This window comes from Rhinopithecus roxellana, chromosome 7 (genome assembly GCF_007565055.1).
Source record: "Rhinopithecus roxellana isolate Shanxi Qingling chromosome 7, ASM756505v1, whole genome shotgun sequence".
Lineage (NCBI taxonomy): Eukaryota > Metazoa > Chordata > Mammalia > Primates > Cercopithecidae > Rhinopithecus > Rhinopithecus roxellana.
The window spans coordinates 37,177,657-37,197,885 of NC_044555.1; the positions used below are offsets into that span (position 1 = coordinate 37,177,657).

General features: G+C 36.0%; 1 protein-coding gene across 1 annotated transcript in view; it reads right to left on the reverse strand.

The window, feature by feature from the left end:
• Positions 1 to 20,229, reverse strand: part of PCDH11X (protocadherin 11 X-linked) — a 590,430-nt gene that overhangs the window by 170,612 nt on the left and 399,589 nt on the right. Inside the window, exon 6 of the mRNA XM_030933938.1 lies at positions 8,632 to 8,712. Within this exon, the coding sequence (XP_030789798.1) occupies positions 8,632 to 8,712 (81 nt within the window). The remainder of the gene's footprint in view (positions 1 to 8,631; positions 8,713 to 20,229) is intronic.

Here is a 20,229-nt window from a genome sequence, read left to right on the forward strand (position 1 = left end):
TCAGGGGAAGAGTGATATAGTTTGGCTCTGTGTCCTCACCCAAATCTCATGTTTAATTGTAATCCCCAATGTTGTGGGAGGGACCTGGTAAAAGGTGATTGAATCATGGGAGCAGACTTCCCCCTTGCTGTTCTTATGATAGTGAGTGAATTCTCACGAGATCTCGTTGTTTGAAAGTGTATAGGACTTCCTTCTTCACTTTCTCTCCCCAATGCTTCTACCATGTAAGATGAACTGGCTTACCCTTCACCTTCTGCGTGATTGTAAGTTTCCTGAGGCTTCCATAGCCATGCCTCCTGTACAGCCTGCAAAATTGTGAGTCAATTAAACCTTTTTTCTTTATTAATTACCCAGTCTCAGATAGTTCTTTATAACAGTGAGAACAGACTAATACATTTACCATTTCTAAAAATTGCATTTTGGGGGGCATTTCAACACCTTATATTCTGTATGGTCTGTGTATCTTATTGTTTATTTCTTTTCACTCCAGCATCATAAAAGACCATCTTACGTTATCATATGCAAATATATGCAGGTGTTCTTCTAGCTGAATAGAAAACTATACTGCTCTAACACCAGAAGGAGCCTCCTTTAAAATATATATATATATATATATATTTTGTTTGTTTGTTTGTTTGTTTGTTTGTTTGTTTCAGGGACCATCTTCAGTTCTTGCTTTTCATTCTTGGTGAGAAACTGTAATAAACTGATCAGGAAAATGAGCTTTGAAGCCAGACAAAGGGAATTTGCATCCTGTCTTTCGTACTCACTAGCATTTTTCTGTTCCCCAATTTCCTCATCTATAAAATACAGAAAATAATAATAATAGTTTTAATAACAGTCACAGGTTTGTAATGAAAATTAGATGAGTTCATGTTTTAAATGCTTAGGAGACTGCCTAATATTTAGTAAATTTATATAAATTTTTTAAAGAAAAGAAAAAAAAATTTTTTTTGAGACAGAGTCTCACTCTGGCACCCAAGCTGGAGTGCATTGGTGGGACCTCAGGTCACTGTATCCTCTGCTGCCCAGGTTCAAGCGATTCTACTGCCTCAGCCTGCTGAACAGCTGGGATTGTAGGCACCTGCCACCACACCCAGCTAATTTTTGTATTTTTAGTAGAGACGGGGTTCCACCATCTTGGCCACGTTGGTCTTAAACTCCTGATCTTGTGATCCACCCGCCTTGGCCTCCCACAGTTCTAGGATTACAGGTATGAGCCACCACGCCTAGCCTAGAAATAACTTTTATGACCACATTTGGCTTCCATCATCTTTCCAAAGTGATCATTCTTTCTAATGTCTTTATTTATCTTGTATCACTTTACATTGCACTATTTTATGTCCTTTTTGTGCCAGAAATTAGTTATGCTTTTTGTAGAAGACATGAGTCATAAGCTGTGACCATTGATATTTGGAAAATTAAAGTCAAACAATAGGTTCATTCCCCACTCCCATATATTCTACAGCAGTTGTCTAGTGCTGTTATTCCAAGCTACTTATTTCTCAGTAAATATAAGATATGATTACAAAATATTGTATTTAATGAAGTACAGTGGTAGTCAAGATATTGTCTAAATGCATAATTAGAATGGCATCTTAGTAGAATAATTTTTTTACAAGCAGGGCAATTGCTATTCAATGTCATAGAAAAGCATGAAAAAGTCCCAATAAGTCGACCCCAGTTTTATTTTGTTTCAGTTTGTTTACAGAACATCATTCAGTTTTAGACTTGCTAACTCATGGAGCATTATAATTGTCATGAATCAGGGGAAGGGAAGGTGAAGGGTAAATTTATTGTGGAAGGGGAAACGATCAAATCATCATAAAATGCCACATTACAAAAAAATAAGAATTCCATGCTAACTCACTTACACATTTGGCATGTGCAAAGCTGATCAACTGCCATTTTTTTGAGTACCTCTCTATTTCCTCTAAGTATTGCACAGCTGCTAGCATATTTGCCACAGTAAATGTTTTTGATCCCATTGGCCCCTAGAAATTGAAAATATGTTCAGGGTGATTTGATTTATCTTCTGAGGTTGATTAAAACTAACATTAATTTTTGAAAACCTAATTTAGGACTTAAATATATTTACTCCAGTTATGTATCAAAATATTTTCAAAGACACTAACAAAAATGATCATTATCCTAATAAGGAAATGGACATTCTCATTTGATTTTCTTTACTCAAAGAATAAATTGACCTATGATTTCAAAATTCTCACAATAATTAGTTGAATACTTGGCTTTTCAGCTAGGATCCACTGTTTTATGGGACACCACTGCAGCATTTGCCAACAAAAAAAAAAAAGAAAAAAAGAAAAAATCCATCAGGCGTGGTGGCTCACGCCTGTAATCCCAGCACTTTAGGAGGCTGAGCCAGGCAGGCAGATCAGCTGAGGTCAGGAGTTGTAGACCAGCCTGGCCAACGTGGTGAAACACTGTCTCTACTAACAATACAAAAATTAGCCGGGCTTGGTGGGGTCACCTGTAATCCCAGCTACTTGGAAGGCTGAGGCAGGAGAATTGCTTGAACCTTGGATGCAGAGGTTACAGTGAGCCGAGGCAGTGGCCTTGCACTCCAACCTGGGCAACAAGAGCAAAACTCTGTCTCAAAACAATAAAATTAAATTAAAAATTAAAAAAAAGTCACTATCTGTATCGTGAATGTTAATTAATTGGCATCTAGATTGTTGAATGTGGCATTATCAAAGTATTTAAAGATTTCAATGGAGGAATAGAAATGATTTAACTTCTAAATTGCACTCTACTTCCACTAGTTTCTATTTTCAGAATATTGCTTTTAAAATTCCCCAAATTAAGTAATGAATATCTTGTTAAGAATAAGATATTTCATAAGAAACCATAAAAGTTCATTCATTAAATAAGTATTTTTTTAAGCTTTTCAGGGGCAAGCACAACGTTCCTTAAAAACAAGATTGAAAAGTCCTTATCCGTACATACTTTGCCTGTAATAATACCATATACACAATGTAACCCATCAATCTATGGTCTATCTTAAATTGCAATTGAAGCCTCAGGCAGTCAAGGCTGTCAGATAACTTTAAAAAGATCTTCAAGAAAAAAGTACCCCTTTTATAAGAAATAATTGTGTCAATAACAAGATTTTATCTTTGTTAACAGACAAAAGAATTGGTAATTGGTAAATCAATAGAGTTAATTATATGGCATTCCATTTACCGGAATAGAGTCAGAAATAACTACTTGCTTAGATAAAAGGTCATTGATTTACGCCTGGGTGCAGTAGCTCATGCCTGTAATCCCAGCACTTTGGGAGGCCGAGGCGGGTGGATCACCGGAGGTCAGGAGTTCGAGCCCAAGCCCAGCCTGGCCAACATGAAATACCATCTCTACTAAAAAACCAATAATTAGCTGGGCATGGTGGCAGGCACCTATAATCCCAGTTACTTGGGAGGCTGAGGCAGGAGAATCGCTTGAACCCAGGAGACGGAGGTTGCAGTGAGCCGAGATCGTTCCATCGCACTCTAGTCTGGGCGACAAGAGTGAAACTCAGTCTCAAAAAAAAAAAAAAAAAAAAAAAAAAATCATTGATTTATCATCTTCTTATTCATCGCGGAAAAGTGTTATATTACAATGTCTAATTCCATCTGACTTCTATTTATCCCAGTGGTACTTGATGTCATACTGGTAGGTTAAATTTTATAATCTTAAGGTGCCTATTTGAAATTGTGTGCTTTTCTTCAACACTTCTATTCTGAAGACCACTGCAATGGTTTCTTAATCAAACATTCAATAAACGTGTAGTATAATTCTGAGATGCCTCTTGGATACAGGTGTAGGTGGGATTATTATGTAATGTTTGCCTTGTATTCTACATTCTCACCAATTTTCTTGAGACTGAATCAGCAGGGCATGACTTGAAAGTCATAGTAAAACCACCTTTGCAAAAATTATAACTAAGAAAATTATTACAGTGAAAGAGATTGGACCTAACTGACCCCATTTTGCTTCTAACTGCCAAGCTGTCCATGTTCATTCCTGGGCATAGCATAGGCTGAACTGTCGGAGGAACTTAGTTTATGGTTTAACTTTGATACAAAGACCATAATAGCCTGATATGGTTTGACTCTGTGTCCCTACCTAACTCTCACTTTGAATTGTAATAATCCCCATGTGTCAAGGATGGGACCAGGTGGAAATAATTGAATCATGGCGGCAGTTCACCCCATGCTGTTCTCATGAGATTTGATGATTTTATAAGGGGATTCCTCCTTCGCTCAGCACTCACTTTGTCTCCTGCCACCAGGTGGCTTCCACCATGATTATAAATTTCCTGAGGCCCCCTTCTCAGCCATGGGGAACTGTGAGTCAATTAAAACCCTTTGTCTTATAAATTACCCAGTCTCCGGTATTTCTTCATAGCAGCATGAGAACAGGCTAATATCGTAAATTCGTACTGAGGTAGGGGGCTGCTGATATAAGGATACCCTAAAACGTGGAAACAATTTTGGAACTGAGTAGCAGGCAGAGTTTGGAACAGTTTCAACACTTCAGATGAAGACAGAAAAATGTGGGAAAGTTTGGAACTTACTAGAGAATTGTTGAATGACTTTGACCAAATTGCTGATAGTGACATCGACAATGAAGTACAGGCTGAGGTAGTCTCAGATGGAGATGAGGAACTTATTGGGAACTGGAGAAAAGGTCACTCTTGCTATGTTTTAGCAAAAAGAATGGTGGCATTTTGCCCCTGCCCTAGAGATCTATGGAACTTTGAACTTGAGAGAGATGATTTATGGTGTCTGGCAGAATAAATTTCTAAGTGGCAAAGAGTTCAAAAGAAAGCAGAGCATAAAATTTTGGAAAATTTAAGCCTGATGATGTGATAGAAAAGAAAAACTCATTTTTCCGGGAGAAATTCAAGCCTGCTGCAGATATTTGCATAAGTAATGAGGAGTCAAATGTTAATCACCAAGACAATGGGGGAAATGTCTCCAGGACATGTTAGAGACCTTCCTGGCAGCCCCTGCTATCACAGGACCAAGATCTAAGAGGGAAAAATGATTTTATGGGCTGGGTCAAGGGCCCTCTTGCTCTGTGCAGCCTCAGGGTATGGTGACCTGTGTCCCAGGTGCTTCAGTTCCAGTCATGGCTAAAAGGGCCCAACATATAGCACAGGTCATTGCTTCAGAGGGTGCAAGTCCCAAGCCTTGGTGGCTTACATGTGGAGTTGGGGCTGCAGGTGCACAGAAGTCAAGAATTGGGATTTGGGAACCTCCACCTAGATTTCTGAGTATGTATGGACACACCTGGTTGTCCAGGCAGAAGTTTGCTGCAGGGGCAAAGCCCTCATAGAGAACTTCTGCTAGGGCAGTGCAGAAGGGAAATGTGGAACTGGAGCCCCCACACAGAGTCCCTACTTGGGCACTGCTTAGTGGAGCTGTGAGAAGAAGGCCACCATCCTCCAGACCCTAGAATGGTAGATCCTCCAACAGCTTGTACTGTGCACCTAAAAAAGCCACAGGCACTCAGGGACAGCTTCTGAAAGCAGATGGGAGGTAGGCTGTACCCTGCAAAGCCACAGGGGCAGAGCTGCCCAAGATTGTGGGAGCCCAACTCTTGCATCAGCGTGACCTGGGTGTGACATGTAGATTCAAAGGAGATCTTTCTGGAAATTTAAGATGTAAAAACTGCCCTATTGGATTTTGGACTTGCATGGGGCCTGAAACACCTTTGTTTTGGTCAATTTCTCCCATTTGGCATGGGTGTATTTACCTAATGCCAGTACCCCCATTGTATCTAGGAAGTAACTAACTTGCTTTTGGTTTTACAAGCTCATAGGAGAAAGGGACTTGCCTTGTCTCAGATGAGACTTTGGACTTGGACTTTTGGGTTAATGCTGAAATGAGTTAAGACTTTGGGGGACTGTTGGAAAGGCATGATTGTGTCTTGAAATGTGAGGAAATGAGATTTGGGAGAAACCAGCAGTGGAATGATGTGGTTTGGCTCTGTGTTCCCACCCATATCTCACTTTGAATTGTAATAATTCCCATGTGTCCAGGGTGGGACCATGTGGAGATAATTGAATCATGGGGGCAGTTCCCCTCATGCTGTTCTCATGACAATGAGTTCTCACAAGATCTGATGGTTTTATAAGGGGCTTCCTCTTTTGCTTGGCACTCAGTGTCTCTTCTGCAGCCCTGTGAAGTGGTGATTTCTGCAATGATTGTAAGTTTCCTGAGGCCTCCCCAGTCATGCATAACTGTGAGTCAATTAAACTTCCTTTCTTTATAAATTACCCAGACTCGGGTATTTCTTGCTAAAAGTGTAAGAACATACTAATACATAGCCCTTTCCCAAAACCAACTTCCTTCTTGTCTGGGGTCTAAACTGACTTTGCAGGACTAACAAATTAGCCACAAGATAAGGAATTATGGTTTACGAGTCATGCAGTTGGAGGCTGCAAGATTCTGAACCCCTCCAAATTGCTCCTGGGGATAACATCTCTATTGTAAACCCTAAGATCAGTGCTTGAGGTATTTTCAAGACCCTGCACTTGATGGATCAACTGGTACTGCCCAGATAGGTAAACTGACTCAGCAAAAGAAGACAGCTTCAACATTCCCTGTGATTTCATCTCTGACCCAACCAATCAGCACTCTCCACTTTCTGACCACCTACCCACCAAATTATCCTTGAAAACCTCCATCATCTCCTGAGTTTTTGAGTAATAATAAAACTCTAGTTTCCTGTACAGCTGACTCTGTGTGAATTAAACTCTTTCTCTATTGTAATTCTCCTGTCTTGATAAATTGGCTCTGTCTAGGCAGCAGGAAACGAGAACCCATTGGGAGGTTACGATGGTTTCAAACTTGGTGAAACTTCACTAATTCAGGCTGGAATAACTTAAAACTTGTGACAATTTGGACAGAATCCTGGGTTGAGATTTACCTCTATAATATTAATCATATCTCCTCACAGTGCATAAGTTAATTCTGAAACTCTTTGCAAAGAGCATAAATTAACTCTGTGAAATATTGTAGGATGTTGTAATTACAGAACACATGACTTCCATGAATTTCAGATGCACACATAAATTAATACATAATTAACATGATCCCCTTTCCATTCCATTTGGGTTATTTATCTAATAGTCTAGATTCATATTTATGTATTTACATTATTTGAAATTCTTTGTCCTATAAAAAATAAAAGACATTTGAAAATAACTAGGTAGAAGGCAATTTATGGATATTAATTTGATACCAGAGGAGTCAGATTTAGGACTTTATTAACAACAGTTTAACAACCAGTCATAGAATACCAAATAACATATAGATGTCTGGACATTGGCCTTCTAACCCCATTTTTTTAAGTCCTCTTAAAACCTATACTAGGAAAACAAATTAGAATTGAACTTTTGGTCACATTTTTGAGCTGTCCCGACCAAAATAAGTAAAAGTGGTTGCTTTACAAATACACCTTATGACTTGATTTTTAAAAACAAATTCAGACTGGTTGTGTTAGAGTAGGTAGCTATACAGACATGAGCAGGGCAGAAGATGCTCCTCCCCTAAGAATGTCAGGTGACCATCAGGTGATGGTCAGGCTGTCATTAAACTGTCTCTCTAAAATAATAATCAGTCGCAGCAGAGGCAAGGAAAGGGAGACTCCCAAAAGATAGAAAACACCTGAAGCTGGTGATCAGCAGCTTCCCAATAAGATCTCAGGAGTTGGGTGAGTGAGCTCAAACATGTACACTAAGAGGCAAAATGACAGAGTTTAACTGGTATATGACCTTTCTCTAGGAATACTCAACTGGTAAGGGAAAAACGTCTCAAATGAGCTTGCGCACAACTTCAGTAAACACACTGCAAATGTGGCCCCTCCCAAGTACTGACAGGCCACTGCAGGTGGATAGCCTATCCCAACAAAAAATCAAGGAAGAAGACACACAAACCTTGGATCCATGCCAATGTATAAAAACCTCAAGTCAAGGGTCGAACAGGGTACTTGGATTTCTCAAATTGCCCACTTGGCCCTCTACCAAGTACACTTTGCTTCCTTTCATTCTTGCTCTGAAACTTTTTAATATACTGTCACTCTTGCTCTAAAACTTGCATTGGTCTCTCACTCATCCTTATGTTCCTTGGTTGAATTCTTCCCTCCAAGGGAAGAGTTTGCTGCAGACCTACTATATTTACTGCTGCTAATATTATCCCCCAAACAAACTTGTTTCAATGAAGTTTTACTAAAGTTTGCCTAATTAACATAAAAAGCAAATTATGCTATATTATGCTAAAACTTAAATTTAAGTCATATTATAAAACAGCAGTTTTACTTTTTTTCAATCCATGATTACAAAACTACACTTAAACATGAGCAGAATAAACATTTAGAAGATGCTTTTAGAGAAATACTTTTACCTGATCCAACAAGTTAATTTCACTGTTATTATCAAATCACACTAAAAAGATATATATTTACTGTCATATTTTCAACAGTAAATTTTGAGTCCAGCACAAAATCACCTGAGGAAATGTAAGGGAACACACATTGTGTACACTACTTAAGAGTATTCCTCATACCTTTATAAAAATCATTTAAAAGGAAGAGGGAGGAAAAATCATAGGGCTTTTTTCATACCTGTGGTTGGGGATGAATCCAGACCTCCACAGTAGTAGACTCTTTCATGGGGGTGCAAGATCGCATGATCTCCTTCATTGGCTTTAGAAGGGAAGAAAATAGAAGTATTTTAAGCTGTTTGTTAAAAGTAAAATACACAGTACATTTCATATTAACATTGCCTACAGGTAGCTAAAATAGTGCCTGGGTAAATTACCTCTTTTTAGAAATCATAGTTTATTTATGTAACAAATGGTTATTGAGGGTTAACCATATGCCACACGTAGCTCTAGGTACTAGAGTTAAAAAAGAGAAAAAAAAGAAAAGAAATTTATTTTCTCATGGAGTTTACATGGAGTTCTATTACATGTTCTATTAAACATATGAATGAAATTGTGGAGGACAATTTAAATGATACCAGTAACTCCAGTGCTTTGGGAGGTCAAGGTGGGAGGATCACTTGAGCCCAGCATTCTGGAGGCTGCAGTGAGCTATGATTCTGCCACTGCACTCTAACCTGGGCAGCAGAGCAAGACCTTGTCTCAATAAAATAAAATAAAGATAAAAAAATTAAATATTTAAATGGCTGACATTTAAGCTGAAGAAAATTTCTGTCCAATGCTTTTGCAACCTAATGGCTTCAAGGGCTATATTTGTGAATGTGCTCTTGTTGCAAATTAAAATCAATCTTGTGTGTGACACCACAACACAAATTTGCTATTTGCCATACAAAGATATGTAATAGATGTGATAAATGCCAAGGGATTTAATAGATGCGATAAGTGCCAAGTGCATTGAGGATGCAGATCCTCAGTGCAAATTATCATCATCTTTTCAGGAATTAACAGATTTTACCAAAGATGTTCAGTTGTTACTTATGTAAGGAAGCAATACCAAGTTGGAAGTGATTGAAGAATTATCCTATATCTTCGCTATTGTGATTAGTGCTGCAATAAACATAAAAGTGCAGGTATCTTTTGGATATATCAATTTTCTTTTCTTTTTCATTTTTTTTATATATACCCAGCAGTATGATTGCTGGATCATATGATAGATCTATTTTCAGTTTTTTCAGGAACATCCTTACTGTTTTCCATAGTGGATGTATTAATTTACATTCCCATCACCAATGTGTCAGCATTCCCTTTTCTCCACATCCTCTCCATTATCTGTTTTTTTTTTTTTTTTTTTTTGTCTTTTTGTAATAGCCCTTTTACCTGGAATGAGATGCTATTTCATTGTGGTTTTTATTTGCATTTCCCTGAAGATTAGTGATGTTGACAACTTTGGGGATAAATAACCAGAATATATAAGGAACTCAAACAACTCAATAGAAAAAATTGATTTAAAAATCGGCAAAAGATATGAACAGACATTTCATAAAAGAAGACATGCAAATGGCCAAAAGGTACACTTAACTTTTTTTTAAAAAAATCAAGTTTACTTGGGTTGCATTTCACATGCACATTTTAAGCATCTAATTTAAACATTCTCTGTCAACTGTGAGCAGTTCAACGTCTGCTAGGCTGCCCTCTGTCTAATATATAATGCTGTATTCATATGTCCATTTAATTAAGCAGGGATGCTATTTTACGTGGTTAAAAGTGTAAGTCTATGTGGATGTATCTTGCACATTTAAATTTGGCAACTAAACATGTCTACTGTATAGCATGCTTCAGTATTCAAACATTAGAAAAAAATTATTTTGCTTTGTTTTGTACAAAAATAAGGACTTAAAATAATCTCCCCACCCCTGCCAATATTCTATCACTCCCCACCTCTCCAAAATCCCATAGTTATAAGACTAAAAACCAGGAAATCATCTAATAGAATAGCCTCAGTATACAGAACTACTGAGACCTAACTGTAATGCAAGTGAGAGAAATGACACTTGCAGGAAAACTTAGTGATTAACTACATTTATCCTTGACTGTTTTAAGAAAATGAACTATGGTTCATCAGTGACACCTGAGAAATAAAATGCAGCTCTGCATTTCTCTTTCCTTACATGTACCACATACTGAACCAAACGATCTTTCCTTTTATGGAATTAGATGTCAAACTTTCAAGAAAAGAGTAAAATGCTTTATAAGAATCACAGTCTTTGTAGATTTAAGCCACATTTTAATTCAGTTCATATTAAGATAGTGCTCAGTGCCAAAAAGTGAGAAGTGTGTTTTAGCAATGATCTTAACGAGTCTTGAGAAATGTCACTGGCATTATTGCTAATAATAAAAAATAATAACTTCTAAGAGAAGGAAGGATAGATATTGGATCTTATTATTATTCCTAAGTTAGAGATTACTTGGTAATGGCTTAGACATTGGAAGGGAAGTTGACTTTGTTTAAAATTGCATTAACGCTTCAAGCACAAATACATTGTTTCACTGGTGATGCTGTGTAAAGAAATAGACATATGTGAGAGAAAACGGATAGGTTTATACTATTTCCCACCTTTTAGAATCTAGAAATTCTATAGATTAAAAATTACTGGTAATTTTCTTGAATTATTTTATTTATGGAGGAGATAGGAAGAGGCTGGATCATAAGAAGCACTGATTAAGAGTAAATGCTCAAAATTCTATTGATTCGATTTTTTTTGTCAAAAAGTAAGAAAATTTTAAGGCAAATTCCAATTCACAGAAGTGAGAATTATTTCTCAAAATATACACAATAATAAAGTTTTTCAATAAATGGAAACTATATTTGCAGCTTCCAAAGGACTCAGTCTTTCATGAAAATAATAAGATGCAGGTAACCTAAAAGAAAAAAATTCATTTCCCAAAATACATCTGCTTTGCAAAAATAGGCTTATGAAGCAAGATAATTTGATTGAACTTTCTAAATCTGGCCAGTTCTTCTTGCTGTTCTTAAATGTTTTCCTGACAGTGTCGCACAGTATCTGAGCTTTAGTAACTTCATGCATCAACTGCTTCCCTTAACTTGACTAATTGCAAATCTTCTGGGAGAGGTAAACCCAGACTGGTTCTGTGGTTTTGTGATTTTTTCTTTTTCTTTTTTTTGAGTCTCACTCTGTCACTTGCGCTGAAATGCAGTGGCACAATCTTGGCTCACTTCAGCCTCAACCTCCCAGGATCAAGCGATCTTCCCACCTCAGCCTCCTGAGTAGCTGAGACTACAGGCGTACGTCACCATGTCTGGCTAATTTTTGTATATATATATATATTTTTTTTTTTTTGTAGAGACAGTGTTTCATCATGTTGCCCAGGCTGATCTCAAACTCCTGAGCTCAAATGATCTGTTTGCCACGGCCTCTGAAAGTGCTGGGATTACAAGTGTGAGCCATCTCACCTGGTCCCTGGTTTTGTGATTGTTTTCAGGAGAAATGTGGAAAGCATCCTTTCTTCTGGCAATTAGAAATTGTATTGTAACTCAAACCTAATGGTAAGAAAATCATTCTTACAATAAGATCATGCTATTTCTGAATATGGTCTCACCATTATTGTTTCAAAATCTAGCAAAAAAAGAATCCAGAGACGCATTGGTGCATTCAGCAATTACATTTCTTTCTCAAATGCAGTAGGTTTTCCACTAGAAATGTAAGTATGCTATCATTTTCTGGGTAATCAAACCCACCATGGAAATCTCAGGATTTACAAATATGTTACATTATAAATTGTCATAGTCATCACTCTATTTTAGCTACCAAACACTACAAGTGGGTATAACTGATACATTATTGTTATCTTATTGCCATATGGTTGAAATACTGATAGATTAGGGCCAAAAAGGTCTCCTCAAATATGCATATGAGATATTTTTTGGAGAGTCCTATGCAACATCTAGCAGGATGATATATGCCTAAAGACATGTAAGTATGTGGGTGATGCCTCTTGTGATTACATTTATGAAACCTTTTCTTCATTCTCATTTCCTTATAAGAAAGCATAACCCTTACTGTGGAAATAACATTAATCAAAACTATGGCACAACTTACAAACATAAAGTGTAACTTGATACTTATTTTTCCCAGGACATATGTAGATGAATGATTTTCATTAAAACCCTTGACACAATATCAACTTTTAATTTTTATGATGTTACAGGACATGTTTTCTAATTGCTGTGAGTATAATCCAGAGGTTTCCTGAAATAGGAGAAACTCTCAGTTAATTACTACTCTCTTTAATGTTTCTTTTCTCCCGACATGCCTTTCTGCCTTATATTTGTTAGAGGTGTTGAGATGTATTCTATATGCAATATTTAAGGAAGAAAAGATAGATATTTAAAAGAGACTAAAATCTACTCAACAATATGGTGCAACAGTGGAAAGGATAGAGCCTTTGCAATCTACATATGGCTCTACAGTCTACTAGTTTTATGAAGTTTGTCAAGTTATTTAATATGATTCGCAGCTTCATCATCTGTGAAATGAGTATAATAACATGAGCCTCATAACATACTTCTATGATATTGAGTTACTATAATAAAGTGCTTGGCATTTTATAATTATCCTCTTGGTTTGCACTATTATGGTTTTATCTTCTCTAACAACATGAAGCAGAAGCCATTCACCATGTGATTCATTCTTTCTCTCTCTCTATCATTCTCTACCCACCTCTCTCTCCCCTTGTCTCTTTTCTAAGTGAAGATATCACTTTAATACAAGAGAAAGGCCCCGAGCAGCCCTGCCAGTGATGGAGAATGCTGGCCTTACAATCTTGCATTCTCATTCAGAAATGACCTTCAGTTCTCATCAGTAAGGTACTATGAAGCACCTGAAATTTGTTGAAACAATAAATTCCAGTTACTTATAGGTTTTTTCTTAAATTTTTTTTCATATATCTGAAAAATAAAAATTTACCACTGCTACAATAATATGATGAGTGAGGGTGCTGGGAACAGGTAAGGCAGACATTTAACTATTCTTTACTTATTCCAATTGTTACATAATCTCTAGTTGGAAGAAACCTCTTTTGATTAGAGATAAATTCTTCTTACTTGGGTAAATATAAGTTTTTGTGTGAATTTAGTTGAAACTTCTAATCCAAAAGTTGGTTTTTAAAACTGGAGATTTCTCAAAAACTTAAATTTTGAGAGCTGGTATGAATCATATTTATTAATGCTTATAGTAAGGATAACTATAGATTTTAAGTCAAATTGACAATTGAAAGTATGAAATAAATTGGCTACTTAAAAGTTATAGAATGTATCTGCACTGCTTAAAAATCAATGAAATGTCTTTTAGGTGGAGACAAGGAGAAAGGTTGGATTAAATAGGTTTAGATTTGGAGTTTGATATTTAGTGTTTGGTCAAAATTTTCAGGTATTGAGATATTCTCTTTCCTAGAAGGACTCTATAGATTACATGCTTGAAGAAATATAACAACTATAAGCTTTCTTATAAGTTATGCAGAGTAAAGCGTTCCCATATAAACTCACAGACTGAATTTTTACTGTGTTTTTTAGAGATGAAGGAAGACTAGAAAATACATAATTTAATAATATTTCCTCTCCATGGGGAAATTGGCACACATTTAGCAGAACTAAAGGGACATGTAAAGCTATGTTTATGAACAGTATGGCACAGACAAGATATTGTGAATCTGGAACACCTTACATTCTATGATTAATTCTCCTTTATTCCTTGTGTGTTTTTTGTTTTGTCTTGAGTTTTGTATACATATTGGTGTCAAGAGACATGGATTTCTAAATGCAAAGCACAGTTTGATAGCTATGGACGGAATGTTTAGAAATGACTTAATGTTGGCTGGGCGCAGTGGCTCACGCCTGTAATCCCAGCACTTTGGGAGGCTGAGGCAGGTGGATCACGAGGTCAGGAGATCGAGACCATCCTGGCTAACACGGTGAAACCCCGTCTCTACTAAAAAATACAAAAAAAAAAAAAACTAGCCGGGCGAGGTGGCGGGCGCCTATAGTCCCAGCTACTTGGGAGGCTGAGGCAGGAGAATGGCGTGAACCCGGGAGGCGGAGCTTGCAGTGAGCTGAGACTGTGCCACTGTACTCCAGCCTGGGTGACAGAGCAAGACTCTGTCTCAAAAAAAAAAAAAAAAAAAAAAAAAGAATTGACTTAATGCTGGGTTAATATAAACTAAAATTTATTTTCAGATTTAAATTTTTTCTAGGATAACTGCCATCATCATAAGTACAATGATGAGATCATCTTGAGTAAAATAGTGTTGGGTTATTTCATAGGCATGTTCAATATTTTCCAGACTAATCTGAGTCCCTCTGAAGTGGTTTGTCAGCACAAGGTAATGAGGATCCTCCTTCTGGATATAGTTAGACTCAAGAGAAATGTGGAAAAAATGAGATGAATAATTTGGGAAAAATATATTCATTTATCCATAAGGATTCCAAGGGTTCTGCCAAAAGCAAACAGCTATCTAGAAATTGTCGTCAAGAGCAACAAATCACCAGGTGGAAAAATCAACAAGCGTGGAGCATTTAATTAGATCTTTTATCTTAATCATCAAGTCAAGTGTGTGTTCCTATGTGTGTTTAGGGAAGGGGGAATGTTATAGAAGGGGGATGAATTAACACTTAGAAAGCTCAGGGCTTTAACAAAACCTGACATGAGATTTGCCAGATGGTTTGGTACCGGATTGTAAAACTTGAAACTAATCTTCGTTTAAGAGTTTTAATGGTTGTATCGCTCTTATAAAGCCTCTTGCTCTTCTGCTAGGGTGATTCTGCAAAATTATAGATCAGGCTTTAAAGAACAGTTTCTATGAACAGAGTCTCCTTAAATCTCAGCTAAACTGAGCAAGAAGATTACATGTTATTATGATGTAGCACAGCAGGATTTCCCCCCAGCAAACATAATGACGTGTAAAAGGGATAAGAGGTCATCCGGAGAAGCACAGAAGAACAATGCTTTTCACACAGATTATCTGGACAGGTTGAAATATTCACAGCGCAAAATCTCTTAACGTTTCTGTGCAGAGCTCTGATCCTGACAAGCCTCCAGATCTAGACAGCAAGACCCAGTGATGGTATATCTCTATGAGATGGCCTGCCCTGGGGCACCTGGGAGAGATTCTAGCTATTCCAGACATTACTTGAAAAAAAAAAAATAAAGTATAATATTTATTTCTCAGATGAGAAATATCAATATCAATTTTATTTCAAGAAGGCATTTTCTCACTTTTTATAATTTAAGTTTACTAAACTTTAAAAATGCATACTCTTATTAGCATGTGAAAGAACAAAAACAGCACAGAACTATAATTCTGTATATATTTTCATATTTCAATATCCCTGCTGAACGATAACTAAGATAGGTGTCATAAAAATGAAGCTGTATTGAATTTATGGGCTTCAAATATTCAATGGAAGAATTACGAATTATGAGTAGACAAGTTCAATCCATTAGCTTATTTAACATTAGATAATTTGAACTTTCATATTTTAAATATCAAAACGTATCAGCAAATATCGGTAAATTATGTTTAAATCCCTAAAAGAATAATTTATGTTTGTTTATTCATTGTATTATTTCTTATTTTTATCTCTCTGAGAATGCTCAATATTACTCCTCAGTGTAGACACAGTTATTTCAAACTAATGATCCTCAATTATGTTCTTAAGAACTGGACCCAAATAAAGACACAACACAATACTATAAGCTTCATTTAGTCCTTATTTTCAAAGTAATTACTGTCACTGCTGTTACCATAAGTTCCTAAAAATATACTATTTAAGTGGTACCTGGGCTAGTCTCTGAATGTTGTCCAATTTTTTAAAGGTGGCTATGAATGCATTAAACATTTTTCTAAATGTATGATTCAGATATAGCAGTTATGCATTTTCCAATATTTTATAAATTGTCAGAGCAAGATTAAGGGAGGGGAAAATCATTCCATCAAAATAGTTTTTTCCAGTAAGAATTTGAAAAGCTCAAAAGGCTGAAATCAATTGATTATTCAGCAGCTTACTGTAGAGTGACTTTTATATAAATATTTATTTTAAAATTTTTCTAAGAAGTGTGAGAGTAGAAATAATTCATGGGTTTATCACACACTTAAAAGTGTGTCTTTCACTTAGAAATATTTCACGCATAAATCTCTTTAATGGGAAAATATACAGTAATTTATTCTGTTATGGCAATATATAATTTAAAATATAAAAGTATTATTTTGAAATCGGAAAGAAATATAGAGGAATTGTTTGGCTAAATTTATGCCCAAATTACTAAATTTTGTTGTAATTAGTCAAAAGTTATAATGTTCTTGTTATTAATGGAGACAAATATACTATAGGTGAAGTTAAACTCCTAAAGATTTAGCTAGGCCCTACAAAGAAAAGCACGATATAGTAAAGATAGTTTAGGTGGCCGGGCGCGGTGGCTCAAGCCTGTAATCCCAGCACTTTGGGGGGCCGAGACAGGCTGATCACGAGGTCAGGAGATCGAGACCATCCTGGCTAATACGGTGAAACCCTGTCTCTACTTAAAAATACAAAAAACTAGCCGGGCGACGAGGCGGGCGCCTGTAGTCCCAGCTACTTGGGAGGCTGAGGCAGGAGAATGGCGTAAACCCGGGAGGCGGAGCTTGCAGTGAGCTGAGATCTGGCCACTGCACTCCAGCCTGGGTGGCAGAGCAAGACTCCGTCCCAAAAAAAAAAAAAAAAAAAAAAAAAAAAAAAAATGATAGTTTAGGTTATTGGCATCATTCTTGTCTCCACCAAAATACAAAAGCTATACATACTTTACTGTATGTAAAGTGGATGCCATCATGAAAAGAATCTGATGTATATCAATAATACTGACATTATTCACCACTACCATCCCCCACACTATGGTTAAAATTGATTAATCTTTCAGATTTGCTAGAACACAAACACATAAAATAATGTCTTTCTCACTACCTTCAATATGTAATTTTGCTTGCTAAATAACTATGTCTTTCTAATAACTATGTCAAATAAAAAAAAAATTCCCTTCAATTACACACAGAAAGCTGGATTGATAATTCCTAAACATTAAACAAGTCTGCCCATAACCATAAATGAATTATAATTGTATAACCTGGGGGCCAGGCATGGTGGCTCATACCCGTAATCCTAGCACTTTGGGAGGCCGAGGTGGGTGGATCATAAGGTCAAGAGATCAAGACCATCCTAGCCAACACGGTGAAACCCCTTCTCTACTAAAAACACACAAAAGAATTAGATGGGCTTGTTGGCGCACGCCTGTAGTCCCAGTTACTCGGGAGGCTGAGGCAGGAGAATCGCTTGAACCTGGGAGGCAGAGGTTGCAGTCAGCCGAGATCACACCACTGCACTCCAGCCTGGTGACAGAGCGAGGTTCCATCTCAAAAATAAATAAATAAATAAATAAATAAATAATTTAAAAACTAAAAAAAATAAATAAAAAAATGAAAAGAGAATGAAATCATGAACATATAGTTTTGTCTTTTATGCTTTCCAGTGATGTGTAAAAGGTTTGTCAGAGAGTTAGCAGCGATTACCATTATAAGTTAACTTTCTTTTTAAAAAGTCAATTATAATTCACAAACTAAAGAATTATAAACCTTTTTGTTTCCTAATATTAGAACATTAAGCTCAAGTGTGGGGCAAGGGCACAGAATGGTTCTCCTTCATTAAAAAAATTATGACTCATATCAAGATCCATATCATAAGCCATAAAAAGGCACTTCTTCCTAACCTTGAGTATTTGATGAAGAAACGTTAACATTTCAGAAAATTTATGTATTCACTTCAATCAAGATTCTAGGTAGAAACAAAGTCTCACTAGATTTCTTGTCCATGAGAAATCTGTTCTGGGAGGTTGCTGTCCCGTATGTCTTCTGAGTTCTTCGAAGATGCTATTTGTGCTTAATTATTTGGCAACATAAGCATGGCCATATAGAGGCACTAAATGTTATCATGAGAACTTGGCTTTGTAAGTGTAAACTCAAGAGTAAAGAATTAAAAGCATTCTATGGAGATACACTAAGCTCTTAACTAAAATAAGTTTTCAGTTTTCAACGCAAAAAGAACTTCACTAATTCATTATTTTTAAAACATTCATTAGCATTGCCTGCCAAACCTAAATAACTGCAATTCCTAGGTTGATGTCAATAACCCAATATTGAATGGAGTTAAGATGTATTCTATAATTAAAAAGTATGCTAGACTAAGCCATTGGTAAATTTAATTTCTTTTTGTATGAACCTGCAGAATATGCATTATGATTATATTAAAACCCCTTATATAATAATGACATTTCTAATTTCTCAAGAGATCCTTCTAGGAATCTCAGGTGATAAGCCAAGAAAATATTTTGACCCAAATTGGTCTACGATCTACTTCAATTATCTGGGAACTTGAATGAATAGCAAAGGAACAAACAGAGAACAAATTGAAATAAGTAAAGGTAGTAAACAAATATAATTAGGAAAAGAAATAAGTCAGTTGTCTGAAATATGACTGGAAATAAATCTAGATTAAAAAGACGATAAGAAATATAACTGCATTTTAACCTTGAGCAATTATCTATTGAATTTAGAAGCATAGTTAGGAAAAGGGACAATATTCCAGTATCAATGAAAACAACAAAATAGAATCCATGTTAGCTTAATTAGAGCAAATTTTTCTTGACCAAAACAAAATGAATAACAAGCAAGTATGAAAATGGAATTTTAAAATTAGCATTAACTTATACACACATAGAAAATTAACACTGGTTATTTTTGTATTAGGGCATTGGGAAAGAGTTGTATATTATTACATTATAATCAAAGATAACAAAATCGTCAGTGAAATAGTAACAACGATCAGGTCCTCCTTATACTAGATTCTCTAAACTTGAAAAACTGGATGAAAAGCTCTTCAGTTGATTTCATGTCAGATTTTACAATAAGTAATCTCTAAAGACTAGTCAAAAAATGAAAAAGTGAATGATCTATACTTCTGAGAGAAATTTCTTTAATCAGTAAGTTGTGATTATTCTATATTATTATTTCCCATCAAATATACCCCAAAAATATTTATTTATTTATTTATTTATTTCATAGACTCATTGAAATTTTGTTTTAAAAGAAACAAAACACTTTCCCATTATATACCTGCATAGGAAGAATATTGAGACTGATGAGAAAGATAAGAATGTTGAAATTGTTTTGAAGTAAGAATCTCCAGAATATGCATTATGATTATATTAAAGCACTGCCTGGAGTGAAGTGACTACAGAAATAAAATTTGTAGAAAAAGTTTTAAGCTACTATTTCTTAAACTGTTTATTTCACGTAGTAAACAGACACATAAACCAATGGAACAGAATAGAGAACCCAGAAATAAGACTGCACTCGTACAACCATCTGCTCTTTGACAAACCTGACAAAAGCAAGCAATGGAGAAAGAATTCCTATTTAATAAATGCTGCTGGGAGAACTGGCTAGCCATATGCAGAAAACTGAAACTAGATCCCTCTTCCTTACATCTAATATAAAAATTAACACAAGATGGATTAAAGACTTATACGTAAAACCCAAAACTATAAAAAACCCTAGAAGAAAATCTAGGCAATACCATTCAGGACATAAGGACAGGCAAAGATTTCACGATGAAAACGTCAAAAGCAACTGCAAAAAAAGCAAAAATTGACAAATGGGATCTAATTAAACTAAAGAGCTT